The sequence below is a fragment of the Mytilus californianus genome, unplaced genomic scaffold (assembly GCF_021869535.1).
Source record: "Mytilus californianus isolate M0D057914Y unplaced genomic scaffold, xbMytCali1.0.p SCAF_8, whole genome shotgun sequence".
Lineage (NCBI taxonomy): Eukaryota > Metazoa > Mollusca > Bivalvia > Mytilida > Mytilidae > Mytilus > Mytilus californianus.
This window is the reverse complement of record NW_026262734.1, coordinates 36,116,085-36,138,813: the sequence shown is the minus strand read 5'-3', so window position 1 is coordinate 36,138,813 and position 22,729 is coordinate 36,116,085. Positions and strand designations below refer to the sequence as shown.

Below are 22,729 nucleotides of genomic sequence, written 5' to 3'. Positions count from 1 at the left end.
ACGTCATACGACCAAAAGAAACATAATAACACGACGACAAATAACGGGGAAACAAAGGTAAAATAAAAAGACTTCAGCAACTAGAATCTATAACTCAAGACAATCTCGTATTGTTTGTGAAGTAGACACTGAATATATATCTATTAGGTCTTGGTATTTTTCGAATACAATACCGTTATCTCTATTTTAATGCAAAATAAACAAATCAGTCCGTTTTAATTATTATTTAGGTGTATAAAACCAAAATTCCTCGAACATGATATCATCGTCTTTCGCAACTCAACAGGGTGACTACACATGTTTGGCGTGAATTTTAAACACCGGTCGTTTGCAGGCTTCTTGTACGCCTCAAAATGTAATAAATAAGATAAAAAGAACATTTTTAGGTGAAAAATGTTAGTTTTTAATTTATTATTGTTATTATATGAGGGATGGGGTTAAACGGAACAACCAAAAACAGTATCGCTTGCAAAGTGCTTTAATTTCACGGTTGACAAAAACAACCGTATTTGTCTAACTAGAATCAAAACATTTCATGAAAGCCGTTTTTGTTTCAGTGGGTTGGGTATTTATATTCGTATTTTATCCAGAGCGATAATCGAATATTAATGCCAAACCTATGGTTAAATGAATACAAATCTGCGGCTGCCATAAATTATTTCTTAAACAATCGCTTCGAACGCAGAACAATTGCCATGTTTGAAAGAATTAATACCAATGAGTGTATTCTACATTTCTTCAATTGTTACAAAACTAAAGTTGACGACTTGTACTTTACTCGTTCAGAGAGATACAATAACGGTAACATTGCATAATAGCAAGACACTACATAATTCCATCTTAAACTACTGAAAACACTGTGGCATTTTGTTATAATTGAATCAATATCTCCACTGTGGTTATCGTAAGGTTCTTATTACATAAAATCATAATAATCAACATTAACACAAAAACTAAAGTGAAAAAGGAGAAAATCCACGCACAACTACAATCAAAATATTGTATAACAAAATGGTACAATATTTAATACAGTTTTCAATTTTGAAGTATATTCCCAATTTAAATGCATAAAATGTTCTTTTAACATAATACCTTAATAGCTTCTAACTTCCTTAATAAACATATATAACACTATCTTCAGGTTTGTTCTGTATTTTTATCGTAGATTTTACTTACTTTGGACATTGACATAAAATATTTCCTCTGATGTCCTGTTCCCTGTGGGATGTCCCGGTGCTGTTATAGTGTTCATAGCATGACAAGTGTAGCTATCACTTGACCCTCTTTGAATGCTACTTATCGTAAAATTCGTACCATAATAAATGAATTCTGGTTTATTTTGATGTGTCCACCATACAGATATAGGATCTGGATTAGCATCAATAGTAGGGGTAATTTTCAGATTACTCCCCTCTGTGATATTGTAATCTGGTATTTCTAAGATGACTGGTTTGACTATAATGATAAATTTTGAAATTGTTTATACATCTTATGATTATGAACTCATTTTTTGCTGTAATGTTTATAAAATTATTTTTGACAAAAATTACATAAATGTACTTTTAACATACGTTTCAGAACAGTAAATAATAGTTGCTGAATTTGTACAACCTTTTTATGTTAATTTAAATTAAATTATGTTCACGTTCTGACAGAAGTAACCATTAACGCTCAAACTATTTAAATAAGTAATGGTTTCCATATATTTTTTTGTTCACCTTTTGCAGTTTGAATAAAACAATATTCAGTAAATATTGGAAAAATAGAAATGTATGAAGCTTGGTTTGTTGTTTAGCTGTCAGGGGAGATAATTGAAGAGCCTAAAGTGGCCCAGTCAACAAAATTGTAAAATATGTTTGTTTTTATTTCATTTATTCTGATTTGGAACTACATTCTCTGATTTAGAAAAATATATATTTCTAGGGCTCTCTCCAACACCCTTCTACATATTACATTTTCAGGGAACTATGGATACATACATAAAATATTAATTTCTCTATCTTGTGATCGGACACCTTCTGCGTCTACATTAGCAGCTGTGCAGTAAATTGTCTTCCCAGTGTCAGTGATATTGCCGATGTATATTAAAACACTTGATGATATCATTTTGCTATTACATCCAGGATTACATTTATCCTTCTGAACAATAGCATCATCAGTTATGTTGACACCAGAGATATACCAATGTATTCTTGATGACGGTCGACCAGCATCAGTTGTACAAGCAAAATGTTGGCTTGAACCGGACAAAATGTCTGTTGGGTTAATATCATTTGGAATAGCTTTTAAACTGACTTGTTTAATCGGAACTGAAAATCAAAAAGAAAAGAGTCAGTTGTACATGTATACTTGATAGCAATGTATCTTGTATATATTTTTTTTAATTTTATTTGAGTTGCCTAAATGTTTATTTGGACTTAACCATTGAAATTAAAAGTTTAAATTTTCATAACCTAATAATTTAAAATAAGTTTCATTAATTGATACCAGAAAAAACCAAATGATGAACAGTTAGCATAACATCGTTATTAGAGTTATCTCCCTTACACCATACCATTATTTTATCTGGCTTGTTGACGAATTGGACAAAATGATGGACATAATGCAATTGATTCAAATCTATAAAAATATGCATTTATTGTAAATGCAACTTGTCCATGTAAAAAAGTGCTTTCCCAACCATTCACGAAACTCAAAATAACTTGACATTGCGTGACCGTCGGAGAGTTGGAGTTAGATTGAATGGCCAGTAAGAATTTTACCCACAAGTTTTTACTCCACACTGTTCAAAGAAATCAAATGCAGCTAAGATTTTATTTTATAAAAACTTGAAAACGGCACATATTAGATACTTTAAAACAGAAATTTCGATATGGAGCGTGAATACTAAACACAGGTTAATATAGAGTACAACTGTGACATTTCTTTTTATCTTATATGGAAATTGCATAAGCATACAGTTTAATGCAAAAAGAACGAAATTCGTCATCAGTAGTACACATAAAAAAATTCTCGATAAAAATGAATAAGCATTTGATGTCCTTGTTACGGACATTCGTGCTAAATTGTCTCTTTTCAAGTTAAGTTTAAACGATATAAGTTAAAGATACAACAGTTCAAACTTGTCTTTTGTGTACGCATAGTGGTGTTTAAATGAAGTGGAAAGAACATAGCGTACAGTTTTCTTAAATAGTACCTTTAATGTAAACTTGTATGAAAACAAATATTTTGAAAAAAAACTATTTGTTTGTGTGACATAAAAAACACACATAATTCTTAGAACAGAAGACAGTATTTGATTAGTGTAAACTGTGAAAAAAGGAAAAGGAACTTCCATTATGCATATAAAAAAAATTCACCTGAAATAGAAATATTGAATGCGACCAATTTTCTAATATCCAATAGATTAATTTATTTCACAACATTCAAATAAAGACATAGTATTCTTTCACAGTGTTCAATCATGGAAACCAGCGGAGTTTAGCTGGGGCGGAAGGACGTTATAGTAGGGATACATAAGTAGCTGCCTCTAATCATCAGAGACCAAATAAACAAAAATAAATAAAAATAGTTCTTAATGCACAAGATTCATAATTTCCGTAGACAATAAATATCGATAGGTTATATTTGTTCCAATTTGTTTGAAAGAAAATATTATTCTTAACGTAATAATTTGGTCGATAAATCGAACTGATAATCTTTATGAGACATGATTTTTAATTCGAAAGACGATGACTATTCGGATGGAAACGAGACGTCGTGAAATCCATGTGGCGAAAGTGATCTAGTTTCGACATTTTTTGCGTTAACAACTCTTTTCAAAATGTGTGTTTTTTTTTTTTATCTATTATGGTTTTCAACATATTTGACAAAAACGCTAACAATTTGTTAACATCGTCCAATAAGGAATCCACGGACGATTTCAACAATTACACTCAAATTGTAGATAATTTTTTGTTGATCATTTTTGCTTATTTAAGTTATTATTATTTTTTTCTGTAGTTTTTAAGATATTAGGCAAACACGCAAAACATTGGTAAATATCGTCATTAAAACACAATAACTCCAATAAGGGGACTTATGTGTAGATCGTGTCTTGCTTATCATTTTTGCTATTAGAGTGTCTCTCTGCCTATAACAAATGTATAGTTTTCAAGATAATAGGTAAAACACTAAATAAAGGTAAGAATCGTCATTAAAGAGCAATAACTTCAATAAGGAGTCTTCGGGCGATTTTATCAATTTGATCTATTTGTAGACCTTGTCTTTTTGATCCTTTTTGCTAATTTAAGTTTATATATATCTATTATACGTTTTAAGATATTAGACAAAAATGCAATCCATTGGTAAAAACTACCATCAAACGACAATAACTTCAATATGGAGTCCTCTGAAAATATCAGCCATGTTAACGTATTTGTAGATCTTTTGGCTGATCAGTTTTGCAATTTAAAGGTTCTCTTTATCTATTACAGTTTTCAAGATCATAGGCAAAATGAAACAAATTGGTGAAATTCGTCGTTTAAAGAAAATATATCATATAAGAAGTCGTCTGACAGTATTGATGTAAATGGACGGTAGGCAGATTTCAACATTCTTAATATTTTTGCCTTTTCATACATTCTCTATTTATAGCGGTTTACAAAATGATAGACAAAACTTGCATTTTATCTCTTTGTTTTACTTAAAGTCATATCGGGCATGTTGGTTTTAAAATTAGAAACCCCAATCAAGATTGTTGCCAAGTATGATTAAATTTGGCTAAGTAGTTTCAAAAGAGAAGAATTTTGGTACAAGTTAACGGTCGACGAACGACGTTGGACGCCAAGTGATTAGAAAAGCTCATTTGGCCCTGTAGGCAAAGTGAGCTTTACATGTGAATAGTAACTCCAAATTAACTCAACATTATAAGAAAAAAAGCTGTCCTAACAGTATTTTTCTTTTAATGCAAATGTTGGATAGTAGATTACGATACAAATGCAGTAAAATAATTTAAAAATGAAATTAAATTTTTTTGTGGTCTCTTTCACGTTATGTTTTTGTACTTTATAGTGTTCTATACCTTTAAAATTAGTTTAATTCTGAAAGTAAATCGCTAATGCGTCCATTTATTATTGTGACTTTTGGAGAATGAACAAAAATGCATGATTTATTATTGCGATTTCAGGAAAATCTGCATACAGATATATGTATAAGATATCAGAATGTGAGTTCTTATTATTGCAATATTCACCAAGTCGCATTGTTCGCATTAATAAAAAAAAAACATCGCAGTAATTTCTGAGTTAAAGTCCTATGTATAAGACATAAGATCAGATAGATTATTCTCATCTGTACAACAGCTGACATCAAATCCTAAAGAAGTATGTCTTTACCGTATTCTACTTACCATTGACATATAACATCACCGTGTCAAAATTACTGCTTCCATACACACCGGAACATTTCCATTGAGATCCATGTAAGTTGTCTATATCAAATGTTCCAGGTATCGTCAAAATGATGGTGGTATCGTTACAAGTACAAGTATAGTTTAGATTATTACTATACAATCTGCAAGGTAATCGAAAACGGCATTCGCGTATGGTATCTCTATATATAGCCACAATGTTCTCGTATGAAAAAAAATTGCAACTGAAACTAAAGTCGATTCCAGTAGTAGCCTTGTCAGAAGAGGTTGTCAATATATTTGCTACAACAAATAACATTTCGTAATTGTAATGAATGCATTTATGCATAATGTTATTTTTACAAGCAGCAGATCAGTTTCTTCAGTTTTGAATAAAATTCATGATTCTGATTGTGTTGTTTTTATCCTCATAGAATAGTAATGTGGGGATGATTACGACTCCAAATATTGCATTACCCTCTCCCTTCCTTCTCTTTATTCTTTGATTTATCGAACATACTCTATTAAGTTACATTGCAAACTTAAAATTACCTGGCGATCGGATTACACTTTTTTCTGGGTTTTAAACTAGAGCCTGTGTCGCTCATCTAGGTCTTTGTGGATCATCAACAATGGACACTCTCCAACATTAAAGACTTGAATAGAATTCCTGACAAATAATCTCTTTTTTGTTGATTATATATTGCTGATATTTTTTTTCTGTTTAAAGTAACTCTCTATCTTCTTTAGTTTTTGCCTAAAAAACTACAAAGTGTAAAACAATCGTCATTAAAGGACAATCACTCCTATATAAAGTGTCTACTAACGATTTCGGCAAAATTTAACATCAATTCTCTGTAATAATAGACCAAATATGAAAAATTTTGGCCAGATTATTTTTTTTCGATTACTTTATTTTTAAGTTTAAATGGTCCAAACTAACAATCAAATTAAAACAAAATCAATAAAAAAAATCTGTTTAGTCTGGTTGCCATGGAAACAACGTGACATCATATGTTTAATTTAGTAAAGCAAGGAGAAATGGCTAACATTGTATTTTATGGTAAGAATGAGATAAAGTATAACATTTTTTGTTATTTTAATGGGTATAAAAGAAGATTTCAATCATTTAAACTGCTAACTGACAAATTTTTCGAATAAAAACAGTTTTTTGGTACATAAGGTGGTCCACTTAACACAAAAATCGACATGATTTTTGTCATTTTTTACATCTGGTTTTACCGAAAACGCAGACATCCTCACATAAAAGACTATAAAATTTATAATTATGGATGTTTTGTCAACAAATTGCTGCAAAAGAATGTTTGGGTAAATGTTGCAGAAAGTTGCCAATAGAGGAATACTAGCCATTATAATTTACCCTAAAATTCTATTTTATTTAGGTTCTTTTTGTAAATAAATATTTTATATGAATATTTTTATGATAAAATAGTCCTTTCTTATGAAAAAAACTATTTTAGATGTATTGAGGGTAATTATATCATATAACATATTCCAGCAATTAAAAATTTCATGCTCAAACTAATCTAGATGTAATGTTGAAATATGAGTTATTTCCCCTTTTTGAAAACCTTCGTTCAGGAGATAGAAAAAACTGTAGCAGTAACATTCCAGCAGACAACTTGATTATACTATTTCTGGATCACTATTCCTTGTTTGACAGCTTTACAACAATTATCATTGAAATATTCCACAGATAGTGACATACTGAATTATGAATGTTGCCTGTCCATTTTTAAAACAATTTCCGGACATAATTTGTGACATTTATTACACTGAAATATCATATTGAAACTCTGAGTATTGAAAACTTTCAACTATGAAACACAAGGTACACGTTTAAAAATTAACTTAATAAATTGTGTAACCGTCATCTGAAACATATTGAAAGCCTAATAGAGCTCAGAAAAAGAAAAACCACTTGTGAAGTTCTAAATGTGATCAATGTACATAACTTTTGAGAAACTGTCAAGGAGCAAGAGAACAGCCATAAGGCATAACAGCCTCGATAACAACAGACCGGAAACTTAACATCGACCAGGTTCTTCTTGTCCACAAACATGCTGGATATGTTTTGCCAGTTGGAACATGTAAGAATTATTTGTTTATATATATATTATATATGTTCATCTTCCTCAAATGAAATATTCTGTAATTGCCCTATATAACTATATAGCTTGCAATGTATAAACCCTTGGGGGTAACTGTAGGAACCGAGACTGGACATGTAACACTTTTAGTACTTGTAGAGCGGTTTGAGGGGGGGGGGGGGGGGGGGGGTGGCACATTTACACCCAAGCTTACCTTGTAATGTATAAACCCTTTGGATTACTGTAGAGCTCAGTGAGACAGAACAAGTACTAGTAACACTTTACAAAAATTTCCAAATATATTTCCTCAAATTTAAACTTTGTAAATAACATGGTTTTAGTTATATCAAATTAATTAAAATTAATCAAATTCAGTTGTAAAAGAATCATTACACGGTCATAATAAAAATATTACCGTATTATAATTGTTTACATATTTTCATATTGATTAATCTACACTCGCTGATTATCTCCCATTATTTCAACTTAATATAGATATTTATGTATCTACAATAATGGAATGCCAAAGTGCCAACACTGTTCTATTTTAAATTACTTGGTCTGTCTCATTGGGGTCTACGGTTACCCGAAGGGTTTATTTTAACAATTGTTTGATAATCAAATGATGTGAATTTGTAATAATATGATGTCAGTTTACTTTTTTGATGATGTGCACAGGACATTTATTTATATAATGTACTCTAATATTGGTCTTAATGCCAAATAAAAGTAAAATCATAACTGAAGTGTACAGAAATTTTCGTTCCGATAAAACGCAAATTATTTGTTGCCTATTTTAACCCAATAATTAGGTTCCTTGATCTTGTTTTCTGTATTTTACTGTCATTTAAAAGATATCGATCAAAGTCAATGTACATTTGTAACACATTCATTTGACAATTTATTTTTCAGCTATTTCCAGAAATTGTTGACAAAAACTTTTGTCTCAACAGCACATTGAACATGAAAAAGATTCTACAGATGAAAGACAGACAGAAAATGTATGCTAAAGAAAAATATTTATTCATGCTTTAATATGAATTATAGTCTTTTAATTTCGCCATTTAAAATTTATATATAATGTAACAATAACAATAATTGATTCTGATTCAGCAATTTGTCATAACTCATATATATATCCTAGACTAGAAAGCTTGAAATTGAAGACACTAAACAAATGACACCGATTATTCCTGCTTCATACTTAGACATTTACTTTCAAATCAAGACTGCTGGTAGATCACAATGAACAATTTATTACAGATCTGATGATTTTAATTTTCAAACTTCCCATTTATGTTAAGTAATACTCTAGCATCACCATTTATCATCAATATATGGAATTTATGTATCCAAATTTATATGCTACTCCACAGCTAATTCTTTTTATCTGTATTTTGTTGAGATTGATTGTTGGTTGCTTTACGGCCAGTTGCAAATATCATGAATATTCCATGCATGTTCAGGACGAATATTGAGAGAGGAATACCAATTTTGTAACAATGAAAAAAAAGGTTAAGCATATGAGGAAAAACACAATAAACTTAACAACAAATTGATATTCTAGCTCCTTCACAGCAAATTCTTTTTATCTGTATTTTGTTGAGATTGATTGTTGATTGCTTAACGTCCAGTTGCAAATATCATTAATATTCCATACATGTTCAGGACGATTATTGAGAGAGGAATATCCATTTTGTAACAATGAAAAAAAAGTTAAGCATATGAGGAAATACATAATTGTTATCACATAGAATACATGTAGAAAAGTCAAAATGTTAGTTTAAAATATTGTTCTATCTGAACTTTTCCAATAATATAACAGTGCAATATAAAGTTTTTCAAATTTACAGTATAAAAATTACTTCGCCATTTGAGTCCAGGATTTTGTAAAACCTGTTTAAAGAGACCACTTAAGGAAGAGCAAAAATGTTGGCTCTAAAGACAGGTGGTCTTTTAATATTACAGGTTCAATCTATATGAAATGTACTACAGAGGGATCTTATAGTACAGGTTTTTGCTTAATACTGATGGTTTCTTAAGCAAGTTTGACTGTAATACAGAAAAGTAGTTAAGAGACTTTCCTTGCTGTTCATTGTCACCTTCCTTTTTTTCAGAATATTAATGTTATCATCTTTCCTTGTTATTTTTTAGGAATGACTATTCCAATGAGCAAAGTGACAAATCCACGCCAAACTTTTACCATGAACCTAAAGATTGCAACAAGATCATAGAATATAGCAATCAGTGATATGAAATTACAACCGATAAAAACATCAAGAAATTTTTCAACAGGAATGCATTGAACTGGATATTTCTGGAGATGACATTGCTGTCATCAGTAATTCAGAAAACAGTTGTGGAATTTATATTGCACAGTTTCTGGATGTACCAGAAGCTTTCTAAAGCATACATCTTTAAACGACCACATCATCATTGGGAACTGTCACTTCCAATCAAAATGTAAATATACCAGTGACACATACAAAAACTTATATGCACTGAAGGTAACCCAGACTGTTGGTACTTGTTTCAACTTGAGTTTGAATGCTCGGGAAACAACAAACACAAATAAACAGATGAAAGAGTGGGCTCTGAAATCCAGGAAGGCTCATGTCACCTTTTCCATAGACCAAAAGAAATGGCATGCAGATTTTTCGTACCACAACATATTGCTAGTTACTTCTCTTGTTATTCATGACAGATAAACACCAAATATAATGATGGAATAGCTTTTAAATTAGAAAATGAAACATCAATTATCATACAAGAAGTAATGGCTAACATTAATGCAGACACATGAACCTATGGTGACTGATCTCAATATTTTGTTGAATACATTGTCTGTTTTCTATTATTACTTTTAAAATTGCAACATGTGCAAAGGCTGTATTTTATATTTAAAAGTTTGCCCTATCAATATATCCCAAACAGGTACTATAACCAGTCTTTTGAACATTGAGGTCACTGGTGGACTTTTTTCTTCTGTGAAGGATTTCAGCAACAATGAGAAAATTGCAAAATGAAGAACAGCAATAAAAGTCTTTCCTTGCATATAATCATGTCTTTTAGATTTTGTGTTAAAAAATCTATCTTTTATCTTTCATTGGCCAACATATGTCCAGGGCTTGAAAATTCCTGATTCCTATTACCTCAAGAAAATAAATATCTAAGCAAGGAAAGTGAAATACTATAAGAAATTTCCATTGGGTAGGCTTCTTTTGTAAAGTTTTGTTCTAACATTCAACAATGGGCAACCTTGTTTTCTAAATGGTTAGGATATTCAAGCCTGAATGTCATTCAATTTTCAAGAGTTATACTCCTGTTTACCTAACTTTTTTCACATTTCATATGCATTGTATCAATTTTAAAAGAGTTGGATTGTGATTGGAATTTTTTTCTATTGTAGTATTTTGCTCTTTGAAAGATTGGCTGACAATAATTTGCTCAAGAAGATAGAAATTTTCTGTCTGCCTTTGAGTTTAGTCTGACATATTAGTCACTTTAATAAAAGTATTTTGCATATATATAGACCAAGGTATTAATTTTGGCCTAAGCACTGCATTGCCGTCTCATTTTTGTCGAGCCTTCGACTTTAGTCGAAAAAGCGAGACATAGCGATCCTACATTCCGTCGGCGTCGTCGTCGTCGGCGGCGGCGTCCACAAATATTCACTCTGTGGTTAAAATTTTTGAAATTTTAATAACTTTCTTAAACTATCCTGGATTTCTACCAAACTTGGACAGAAGTTTGTTTATGATCATAAGATAGTATCCAGAAGTAAATTTTGTAAAAATAAAATTCCATTTTTTCTGTATTTTACTTATAAATGGACTTAGTTTTTCTGCCGGGAAATATTACATTCATTCTGTGGTTAAAGTTTTTAAAATTTTAATAACTATCTAAAACTATCCTGGGTTTGTACCAAACTTGGACAGAAGCTTGTTTATGATCATAAGATAGTATCTAGAAGTAAATTTTGTAAAAAAATAAATCCATTTTTTCCTTATTTTATTTTTTAAATGGACTTAGATTTTCTGCCAGAAAACAACACATTCACTCTGTGGTTAAAGTTTTTAAAATTTTAATAACTTTCTTATACTATTTTGGATTTGTACCAAACTTGGACAGAAGCTTGTTTATGATCAAAATCAAAAGCTAGTATCTAGAAGGAAATTTTGTAAAAAAATAAATCCATTTGCTCTGTATTTTACTTTTAACTGGACTTGGATTTTCTGCCAGGAAACAACACATTCACTCTGTGGTTAAAGTTTTTAAAATTTTAATAACTTTCTTATACTATTTTGGATTTGTACCAAACTTGGACAGAAGCTTGTTTATGATCAAATGCTAGTATCTAGAAGGAAATTTTGTTTTCTTCCAGTTAACATTACATTCAGTCTGCAGTTAAAGTTTTTAAACATTTATTAGATTCATAAACTATCCTGGATTTTTACCAAACTTGGACAGAAGCTTCTTACAATCAAAAGATATTATCAAGTGGAATATTTTTATTGATTTACTTCCTCATTTTTGTTGAGCTTGCGATTAACAGAAAAAGTAGGCTAGACACTGGGTTCCGCGGAACCCTTTCGAATTTTTCTTATTCTTGTTATTTTAAAGATGAACACATATTTTAATAATCTGAGTATATCTGATTTAAAATAAGAAAGTGTTTATTAAATATATTGTTTAAAAATATCTTTACAACTGTATCATGTGTATGTATAATGATACATATATTGATGTGAAACTAAATGGGTATTGACTCAAACCTTCAAAACAAAATTATTTATAGTCCAAACAATTATAAGTTAATACATTTATTAAAAATAACTTGAATATATGCAAAACTAATCATGTTATTAAAATAAGCATCTGCCTAAAGTATACTTCATCCCAAAATTAAGGTTTTTCAACAAAAATGTAATATTTTGTCCTCTAACCTTTACCTTAAATTGAATTGAAGAAAACAAAATACCAAATTATATGTTCAACTTTGATTCAAAAGAGTTGTTCCTTAATTACTCAAAGTATACCCTGTAAAATAAATTGATTCTCAAAATCCCAAATTTTTAACATAAAACCCAAAATGTCCATAAATATAATGAACCTCGTAATGAACCCATTTGGTTTATCTCTGTATTTAAAGAACATCATTAGAAGTATCCATTCCAAAATTCTGTACTAACTTTTTGTACAAAAAAAAAACAAAAAAACTTCTTTTTTTTTATGTCAACCCCCCCCCCCCCCCCCCCCCCCCACCCCCGACCCCCCCCCCCCCACACACCCTTTTTTTTAAGGTTTGCATTAAGGTTTTTTATTGTCAATCATAGGTCAGTCATTTGAACAAACATATTCAACAAACACCAACATCTATATAACATGTTAGTCGGTTTATATGGTGGAAATTGTCTGGTATGATAGCAAAGATATGTACAATTGGCCTAAATGAACAGTTTACACCCCTTAATATGACCCAATTTGAATTATCCGCCAGTAATTTAAAATATGTTTACCCGGAGATATTTTTTCATTAATGATTAGCTAAATACCTAATCTTTAAGTCTAGTGAGTCATGTTTTGGCTATATTTCTGCAAAAAAAAATATTTTAGGGACCAAATTTGGTCAAATTTGACTCTTTTTTATTTTCCTTAGCAACCGACAAGAAGGACTTGGATGATTAAGATTTTAAACTGGTTTTTATGAATAATGCAACTAACTTTGATGTTAGAAGTAGTTTTTCTATCACATTATTTTTTTATGTGGCCAGCTGTTGGTTGATGCATACAGAGAATTGATGTTAATTCGTTTGCAGATTTTTTTCTTGCTGATAAGTTTTGTTTTTTAAGGTTGCACTTTGTAAATACAGCTGTTTCACAAACCTAGCCTCTTTTGGGGAGATATATAATATTCATAGATATTTTATTTTGTTTACGTACTGGTTCCCAGATATGATCTCTATGTTTCATCTCATAGAGACATAACTTGAAAATGTTACCTGTAAAAATTAACATAAATAGCGGCCGCCTTGAATTCTGAGGAAGACTTACAGTGAAGGGAGGGGTAGTACAGAATTTGTGTATAAATATTTAAACTCTTAGAAGTTCGGGGCATATAAATGTTGAAAATATGCCGCACAGCCCTATATTTTGACCTTTGAAAAAAATACTAGTGCATAGGAGCTTTCCATTCTAGCATATAATTATTTAAGAAACTTCATAGTAAAAGTGGTACAGTTTTAGCCGTAAAAGGAGTTCCTATGGGAAATTGCATTGTTTATCTTTACAGAAATGCAATCTCAAAGTGTGTATCTATCTTTTATAGTTTTCTATAAAAGATTATAGGCAAAAAGGCAAAACATGGTAAAAATCATCATAAAAGTGCAAGATCTCTAATAAGAAGTCGACTGACGATTTGATCGATGTTGAATTATTTGTAGATCTTGTACTGCTGATAATTTTTTCCATTTAAAGAGTCTATCTATCTAATATAGGTTTCAATATAATATTTTAATTTTCAAGATATAAAGCAAAAATGGGGGACAAAAGTAAAATTCGTCATGTTAAGGCAATAACTCAGACAGTTTTTTATGTAATGGACGGAAGGCAGATCTGTCATTGTTAAATTTTCTCCTTTCATAGCGGTTTATAAAATAAAAGACAAAACTTGCATTTTACCCCTATGTTCTATTTTTAGCCATGTCGGCAATGTTGGTTGGTAGGCATGTTCATCGGACACATTTTTTAAACCATGATAAATGGGCCAAGTTTGGTTAAATTTGGCCTGATAGTTTCAGAGAAGAAAATTTTGTAAAAGTTAATTGACGGGGGGCGACAACAGACGACAGACGTCGACGACGGACGCCAAGTGGTGAGAAAAGCACACTTGGCCCTTTGAGCCAGATGAACTAAAAAGGTATTGTCATATCAAAATCATTACTGGACAATGCACATATATAATGACTTTCAATGAATGATAAGCAGTTTCCATATATTTGTTTGGTTATACATTGTAAAAATTAAATTATTTCAATTATATCGGAGTTTCAATAAAAAAAATGCATAAGCAATTAAATACCTATGGAATATGCTTCAAATGAAAGTAAATATAAAGCAAAACTCCACGAATAGCTATAAGCATTCATCATGCACAAATATTTGTATATTTCAACTTCCTTATAGGTCACTTAATATTTATAATTTTAAAACTCTTTGACCCAAAACACGTTTAATGCTTCTTTTGTTAAAAAAAGTGCATTAAGTACAAAATTTACCTGTACTAACATATTAGTGGGTATGAAAAAGGAGGGAATGTATATAACTTCCTTGTGATCGTACTTGTTACCTTTAAAAATCTTTTTAACTTTACAATAAGTTAAGGCCACTGATCGAGATTAAAAGGGTGAGGGTGTAAATTTTAAAAATCTTAGTTGAACCCTCCACGTATTTATATGCCAGTTTCAGTTAAAGCAAAAGTATTGAGCCGATTTTCAAATCACGTAAATCAATTTAAAGAAACAAATCAATATAACAAACAAAAACTGTAAGAACCGCGAATAAAGTGAGAACTAGTGCGTCGACAGGATAAGCGTCGGTTGTTATGCATATAATGATCGCAATTCGAATACACAATCAGACAAAATAATACAATCGGGAAAAGGACACAATCGGTAAAATTACAAATTAGACGTTTATTCCCTTATCTAAAGATCTAAGACTGCGAAGGAATATCGTAAGTAAGTTTAGACACAGACCTATCAGATCAATCAACCAATGTGCGATGTAACCGTAAAACGTATGACGTCTTGATTTATAACGGTCTTTCTCATAACTCTGATGTCATACTTTGAATTAGTATGGATTCGCATAGTCGTTGATGCATGATTACAGCAGAAGACATATATTATGTCGACCCTTCCGATCCCGTTCTTTTTTTTTTAGTTCGTGCTATTCCCTGAGTTTTTGTGTGTCGATTTATGATATTTGTACATCGGTAAACCACTGTGGCCTTATCGTCTTTTATATTTAACACATTTTATTAAACAAATCACATCTAGAGAAACCACAAGCACGTATATCTATAAACATTTTTGGTAAAACCAAGAAAAAGATTGACACCTTTTTTCAATGCGAACAAAACAATTTCAACACATTTTAAGAAAAGCAAACCATCAATGAATAAAAGACAATAACGATACTGTTACATGATTTTTAGTACAAAAACAACTTCTACTATAGTACCGACAGGAAAATATGACGTTACATCATGCTTTAATGCCAAGAATAATAATTTGAACTCCTGATAGATACAAATTTAAAGTATAAAACCAGCACAGTTATATTTATAACATTCTATGAAAAAGAACTTACCTGATCAAATTGTACAGATATCAAATGGTGTTTCATGATTTCAATTAAAATGTTAAAAAAATAATTGCACTCTCAAACAAAACAATTTATATACTAAGTATCTCTACTCATATATAATACCACATGAGGAGCAAGATCTGCTTACCCTTCCGGATAAATTGATATCAACCCGGATTTTGATGGGGATCTTAATGCTCAGTCTGTTGATTTCGATGTTGTGTTGTGTGTACTGTTATTTGTCTGTTTGGTAGTTTTCGTTTGTAAACATGGCAATGTGGACTGATGAGTTGAATGTCCCTTTGTTATCATCCGCCTCTCTTTAATAATATTCACATTTAATGAAATACTGAAAATAGTTTTTTTAAAGAACAAAAATCGGGTTAAGAATTTGAAGCCATCTGAAACGAAAACTCGTGAAAATATTCATATGTTGTTCTATAATAATTTGTGGACATTGTAAAATAAGGTGTTCATTTTCACTTACTTGTTTGTTTTTCATTACTGACAACATTCATCAAACGTTTAATAAGATAATTGCTTTCGGAAATAAGTCGATTCATCATTGCTTACAAATGTTCTCGATTGAAGGAAATTGCAAAGTAAACATTTTAATTGTTGTACACGTGTTATCAGAAGTGATGACACTAATTCACCGAGATCGATTGATCAACAAATTAACGATCACCAAAGGTTAAATAAAACAAAATTCTACAAATTTTGAATAGTAGAATTAATTCTTATGAAATAAAAAATGATTGTCCAATTTGAAATTATTTATTTTTTCGTACGAGAATTATGAGTAGATAAAATGAAAACTTCATCGTCGTTTATCATCACCACGCGGAAAATAAGACTTTATAAATATACTGAAGATGATATTATCAAAATGCTGGACTTTCTGATCGACAATATCTTTGTTGAGTTTGGAGGATTGATATTTCAACAGACAGTCGGCATTCCAATGGGTACTAATTGTGCAACCCTACTGGCTGATTTGTTTTTGTACTCGTATGAAGCAAAATTCATTCATAACCTTCTAAAAGACAAAAAGAAAAAGCACCTTGCGAAATTCTTTAATTTTACTTTCAGATATATTGATGATGTCCTATCACTGAATAACCCATGTTTCAGCCAGTACTTACATCTCATATATCCCAGTGAACTTGAAATTAAGGATACTACTGATACCAGAAGGACTGCTTCATACCTTGATCTTTTCCTAAATTTTTACACAGATAGACGACTTCACACTAAAATCTATGACAAACAGGACGATTTCAACTTCCCAATTATCAATGTCCCATTTCTCAGCAGTAACATACCCTCTGCCCCATCGTATGGTGTTTACATATCTCAGTTGATACGTTATGCTTGTGCATGTTCACACTATACGGACTTCATATACAGGAGTGTGCTCCTTACGCAGAAACTGCTCCAACAGAGTTATGAGGAGGAAAGATTAAAAATGACACTCCATAATTCTACGAACACCATCACGAATAGGTTGATCTATACGATGTGTCTGTGTTATAACTAATTAACGATTTTTACCATGTCTTAGATTGTTGTTTACCATCTACGTCGTATGGTCTTCTTAGTACCGAACGTGACCCATTCCCGAATATGACTGTTTTGCTGAGTGTAAATTCGCATTGCTATCAGACGTGTCTCGGTATTTGTACATCCAACATACATGTATTTAGTTATGATGTTTCATTTGTAATTCTGGTTGGATGTTGTTTTATGTCTTATCGTTTGTGGTTTTAATTCTATTTCTATTTTCTATATGTATGTAAAAGTAAAGATAAATAATCACCTAGTTCATTTATATTATTTTTAGTTTAAAGCAACTATATGCACAGGATTTATTTGTTTTTACACACTCAGTTTGATTTAGAAGAAAAACCGACATGGTTATAAAATACAAATATTACACCATTTCTAAGATAATGCTATATTAATATTCTTGTAATGGCTAGAAAATACATCAAATAACACCATTGCAAACTTAATCCCAATTTTTTATTCTTTGTTTAGAAATTTACCTGTGACGTCACTTTTTCTGGCGTTGATACATTCGTGTGACGCACAGTTCATAATTCTATTGTGCTGTATTTGTGTTCTGTCGTAAATTACTTTTAGGTGTTCGTTGTTATTCTGTGGTTTACATGTTGAAATATACTATTATATTATTTATTTATGTATTTCTCTGTCCTGAGTGTTCTTGCATTTATTTTTAAATGTGACGTAGTGTTGTCATTTTAGCGGTATTTTTAACATTGCCATATAAGTGGGAGGTTTGCTAGCCATAAAACCAGGTTCAACCAACCATTTTTCCTTAAAATGTCCTGTACCAAGTCCGGAATATGGCAGTTGTTATCACATAGTCCGTTTTCCGTGTATGTTGGCGGTTTTTTTTTTTTGTAGCAGTTCAGTGTTTCTGTTGTTCCGTTTTCTTTCCTTTTATAGTTGGTGTGTTTCTCTCAATTTTGGTTTTTGACCCGGATTTGTTTCAGTTAAATTTATTTATGACTATTGAACAGCGGTATACTACTATTGCCTTTTTTATCAATCAAAACTAATTTTTCGTGAGAATAAAGAGGGTAACATGTTGTACAGTAACTATTTAAGTTTTGTAAAGATTAAATGGGTAAAATCCTCTCTGAAGTTGTTTTTTAGTTCATAGTGCGCTTGCTGATATTCAAGGTCTTTTTTAGATCATATGCCCGTATCCATGTAGTCAAACCTACGGTAATGGGGATCTTTCCATGTCTTGATTTGGACAACAGTTCTTATATTTCGTTGGACATTTAAATTTGTGGATAAAGTAATCAACGAAAACCACTAAAATTGGTCCCCCCCCCCTCCCCCCAAATAAAACTACTTTCACAGTACAACGCATACTAAATGACTGATTTCAAGTAACAGTACGTGATTGACAATTAAAGGAAGAAATATTGGCACTCTTAATCAAGAATAAGTAGACTGATACAATGTGTCTGTGTTTCAACTCACTAGCGATATAGTTTCATTGTCTTAGATCTTCAGATTCCAGAATAGTCGTCTGATCTGTAATTTTACCGATTGTTCGAATTAATAAACTGGTTTTGTTTTGGGAAAAGAGGAAAATTACCTAATGCGTTACTGCTGTAATAGTCTTTCAACACTAACTAGATTGAAAGTTTCAATGTCAGACGAGTATATGAATATTAAGGTTAATTGATTTGTTTTCCCGGGTGCATTGAAGATTAGTTACAAGCTTTACTATGTAGTAAATCCCTTTCGTTTCCGTGTTTTGTATTGAATCGATTTAAAAAGGAAAGTCGTATAAGAACTGTGTCCCCTTGTCAAAAAGGAGTAGGGTCAATAAAAGTTGATGAGGTCTAGGACCCTCTACAATTTTCAGGCAACATTATAGCACAATTCGGAAAATAAGATGATCAAATATCATAATTGGTCTTGACTTTTGGCCTAGGGACTTGTTATTGCTCTATTTCAAAGAGCGTTAAAGATAAGTGCTGACAATATTGCAAACATGTGCAGCTTTTCCATATCTACATGTGTTGCATGGTTCCAAAACTGTCTAGTTGTATTAAAGTTATTGCCGATTAGCCGATAGTATATAAGGTTTTTGACATATAAATCGTAGGTCAAAGGGACCTTCATCATTTATCTTAGGACCCGTAAATGTTCAGAATAAAGTTCACTGGTGACGTTGACTCTTTGTTGAATACTTTTATATCGCTTTATCTCCAAAACTGAAACAGATTGAAGCAGTTCATATAAGACATGTACGTCTTATCGACATCTACATTTGTCAATTTAAGTCCAAATAACGGGGATTTATTGCTTTTGAGCTATTGCTAAAGAAGTGAAAAAATTGTCTAACCCTATATTTGTGGGTATTAAAACCGTACAAGATAGAAAGATACTCTCAATCAAAAATGGTTTTGAGTGACAATACCAAGATAATTAATTACTTTAACCACTGATCGTGGTAGTTTCTCATACTGTTGAAATAAGGTACTTGTTGTGCGCGATATAAAGAACTTCACAGTTGGTCACTAATATGCTTGCTTACCCTTGATCATACGGCGAATCAAATCAATTTCTCAGAAATTATAAGATAGACCACTGGAATTGGAATAACATTAACTGTAACAGTTTTACTGCACCAGATTGGCTATTTGACAATAAATGTCACTTTTTGAAAATCAAAAGCCTAAAGAGATGATAAAACTAAAACAAAATACTACGTAAGACCAAAACTCGGACAACTAAAGCTTTACATGCAGGAGAAATTTCATGTCATTCCCAAAATTTCAATAAATCAATATCTGTATATATTAATGTTGGTACCTAATCACTGGCTACTGGGCTGGTGATAACCCCATTGACTAACAGTCAACCATCAGAGGAATCGATCCAGTGATAGTTATAACATTTCAGTCATTGTCCAGCACCATATGCATATTTCGACAATTTTTATTTCTTCCGCGATTCTCGAGTCTAAGTATTTGCAAATCCATTAACCATTAAAAACCTTAAAGAAGTTAATCAGAGCTAACCTTGGCAGTTGTGTTTTGGGTTATAATAAGTATTCAATTTGATACAAAGGTCAAGGGTAAATGGTGACACTGAACCATATACCATTATCTTTCAGACACAACTACTGATAAACAGTATGTCTTCTTTATAATTATAAAAATTTCATTTTCTAGTATACTAGCACTATGTTGTAGATTGTCACATATTGAAATTACATAAGATGAAGGTGGTTATAGTGATTCCGAAGAAGACTTTTAATCAAGTTTTAACATACATCTTGGGAAAATCTTTTAAGCTGTTCAGTTTTAACTATAATTTTCATCCTGCCGATGTAAAAACAAGAGGAAGTAAAGCATATAATACATAATTGTGTACTAACTACACATGTTCCTAAATAAACCTCAATCACGTATGTTCATGATCAAAATATTTAAAAGTTAAATTCATGTTTAGAAGCATTATGGAGGAATTATAATGTTTGTTTATGTACTAAAAGGTTAATTAAAATAACCACAAAAGAGTGCCTGTCGTATAATGTAAAGGGTACTGTCTATATTCACTTTTGATACACACATGTATAAGTTACTGTTGTATCATGCTGATGCCAGCGTAGCCTTTTATTTGTTTTTGGTGATTAATATCATCAAAAAGGTATCATAAGCAAATCGGACACATGTTTACCTGATATGCATGCCACATTGCTTAATGTTAATCAGAACTAGATGGATGCATTTATATTTCTTTTCAGACTGTATACCACAGATATGCACCTTCTAGAAACCTAAAGATTAGGCAAAATTAACATAGGTCTTCATATTTTAATAAGTTTGGATTTCCAAATATTTTGTCTTCTAGCATCACTGAAGAGACATTAATTAGCGAAATGCAGAAAAAATTACCCCGTTAATTTTATGAACCCCATCAAAGTCCAGTGTTCGAAGTATCTTATACTTTTTATAAAGCTTGTCATTGTCGTATGTAGCTAGTTTCTCTCCCTTTCTCAATTCCACGTTTCTTATGCTGATTGCCAATACTTACTCGTAACTGTTTACATATTCACCAAACAAAAACACCTGACGTTTGTGTTGATGTACTGTTATCATTCCGTTAATATTCAAACTGATATATATTCAAGTTTGCTAGTTCCTTAACCTTATATATAAAAATCAAATCATGCACCATTATACATTTTAAACACAAATTAATGTAAACTTGAGCGGGTTTTTGTTTGTCATGTTTTCACAACTGCCTGAAATCTTTGGCAGATTGGTACTTAAAAACATAAAGTGAGCGCATTAGTAGGCCTAATTTTTGCTTTATTTTCTTACATTCTGAGGTAAAAACATGGTTGAGTAATTTTCTATATTCACAAATAGAACTATGGTTAATGTTTGACTTCTCAAGTTTCAGCAGTAAAACCCTTGCTTGCTAAAGTGGGACGTTCGTTTGGCTGTGGGACATGTATAAATACGCAGCCACGTCCGGACGGCATTGGTGCCTCCTTTTGAAAGACGTCCCATGATTCATATATAAGAAACCCATGCAAAAACTGACTGCTGTAGGGGGCAAATGGCATCCAGATTTCACCCACCAAACTTGTTCAACAACTTTAAAGTTAAACATGAGTGACGTAGACGACTAACACGATGTTAATAACATATTAGGGATATTGAAGCTTACAATCGAACATACCCAGGGAACAATTGTAGAGTTTTCTCCTGAAAATGCTCTTTCTTTGTTTTCTCGTCAATTAGTTTCTGCTTTGATAAGACATATGTAAGATCTTTCTGCAGAAATTGATTGAAAAATTTGCAATAGTTCGACGGACAAGAGTTCACGCTTACCATCATTCACTCCCAATCTTATATTGAGGGTAATAGAAGACAACACGACTTCAATACTGCATGTAAAAATAACATTGATAAAGCGAAAGATTTTCTAGAGCTCGGTTCTGTTGGCGCAGCTGTTAAAACTTTAGAGCAAGCTGAAACATCTCTTAAAGAAAGAAACAAGTTACTTCGTTTTGCCGACAAGTATGGCTGTGATGTCGTTGAAGAGTTAACGGGCGACCCGCTAATCGAGAGTTCAGAAGAGGCTTCCAGACTAAAGCAGAAGGAATATCGAGCTCAAATGAAGAGGAGGGGAAAATCTCTTAAAACAGATCATACAAATCTATTATATTTTATGACACAAGGTAAAGCAAGACGACGTTGTTTTTCAGCCTAGTGGAACATATATAGAAGAATCATCTAGGAACAGGAGCGTATCAGATAGAAGAAGATTCGACACGCCATAAGAGTATTTTAGA

General features: G+C 31.5%; 1 protein-coding gene across 2 annotated transcripts in view; it reads right to left on the bottom strand.

The window, feature by feature from the left end:
- Positions 1–14,683, bottom strand: part of LOC127712344 (uncharacterized) — an 84,450-nt gene extending 69,767 nt beyond the window's left edge. For both annotated transcript variants that reach the window (XM_052218713.1, XM_052218714.1), the window contains exons 1-4: positions 14,582–14,683; positions 5,390–5,692; positions 1,980–2,309; positions 1,177–1,455 (exon numbers count right to left, since the gene is read on the bottom strand). In XM_052218713.1, coding sequence (XP_052074673.1) covers positions 1,177–1,455; positions 1,980–2,309; positions 5,390–5,692; positions 14,582–14,651 — 982 coding nt within the window. In that variant the 5' untranslated portion in view covers positions 14,652–14,683. The remainder of the gene's footprint in view (positions 1–1,176; positions 1,456–1,979; positions 2,310–5,389; positions 5,693–14,581) is intronic.
- Positions 14,684–22,729: the final 8,046 nt, after the last annotated feature.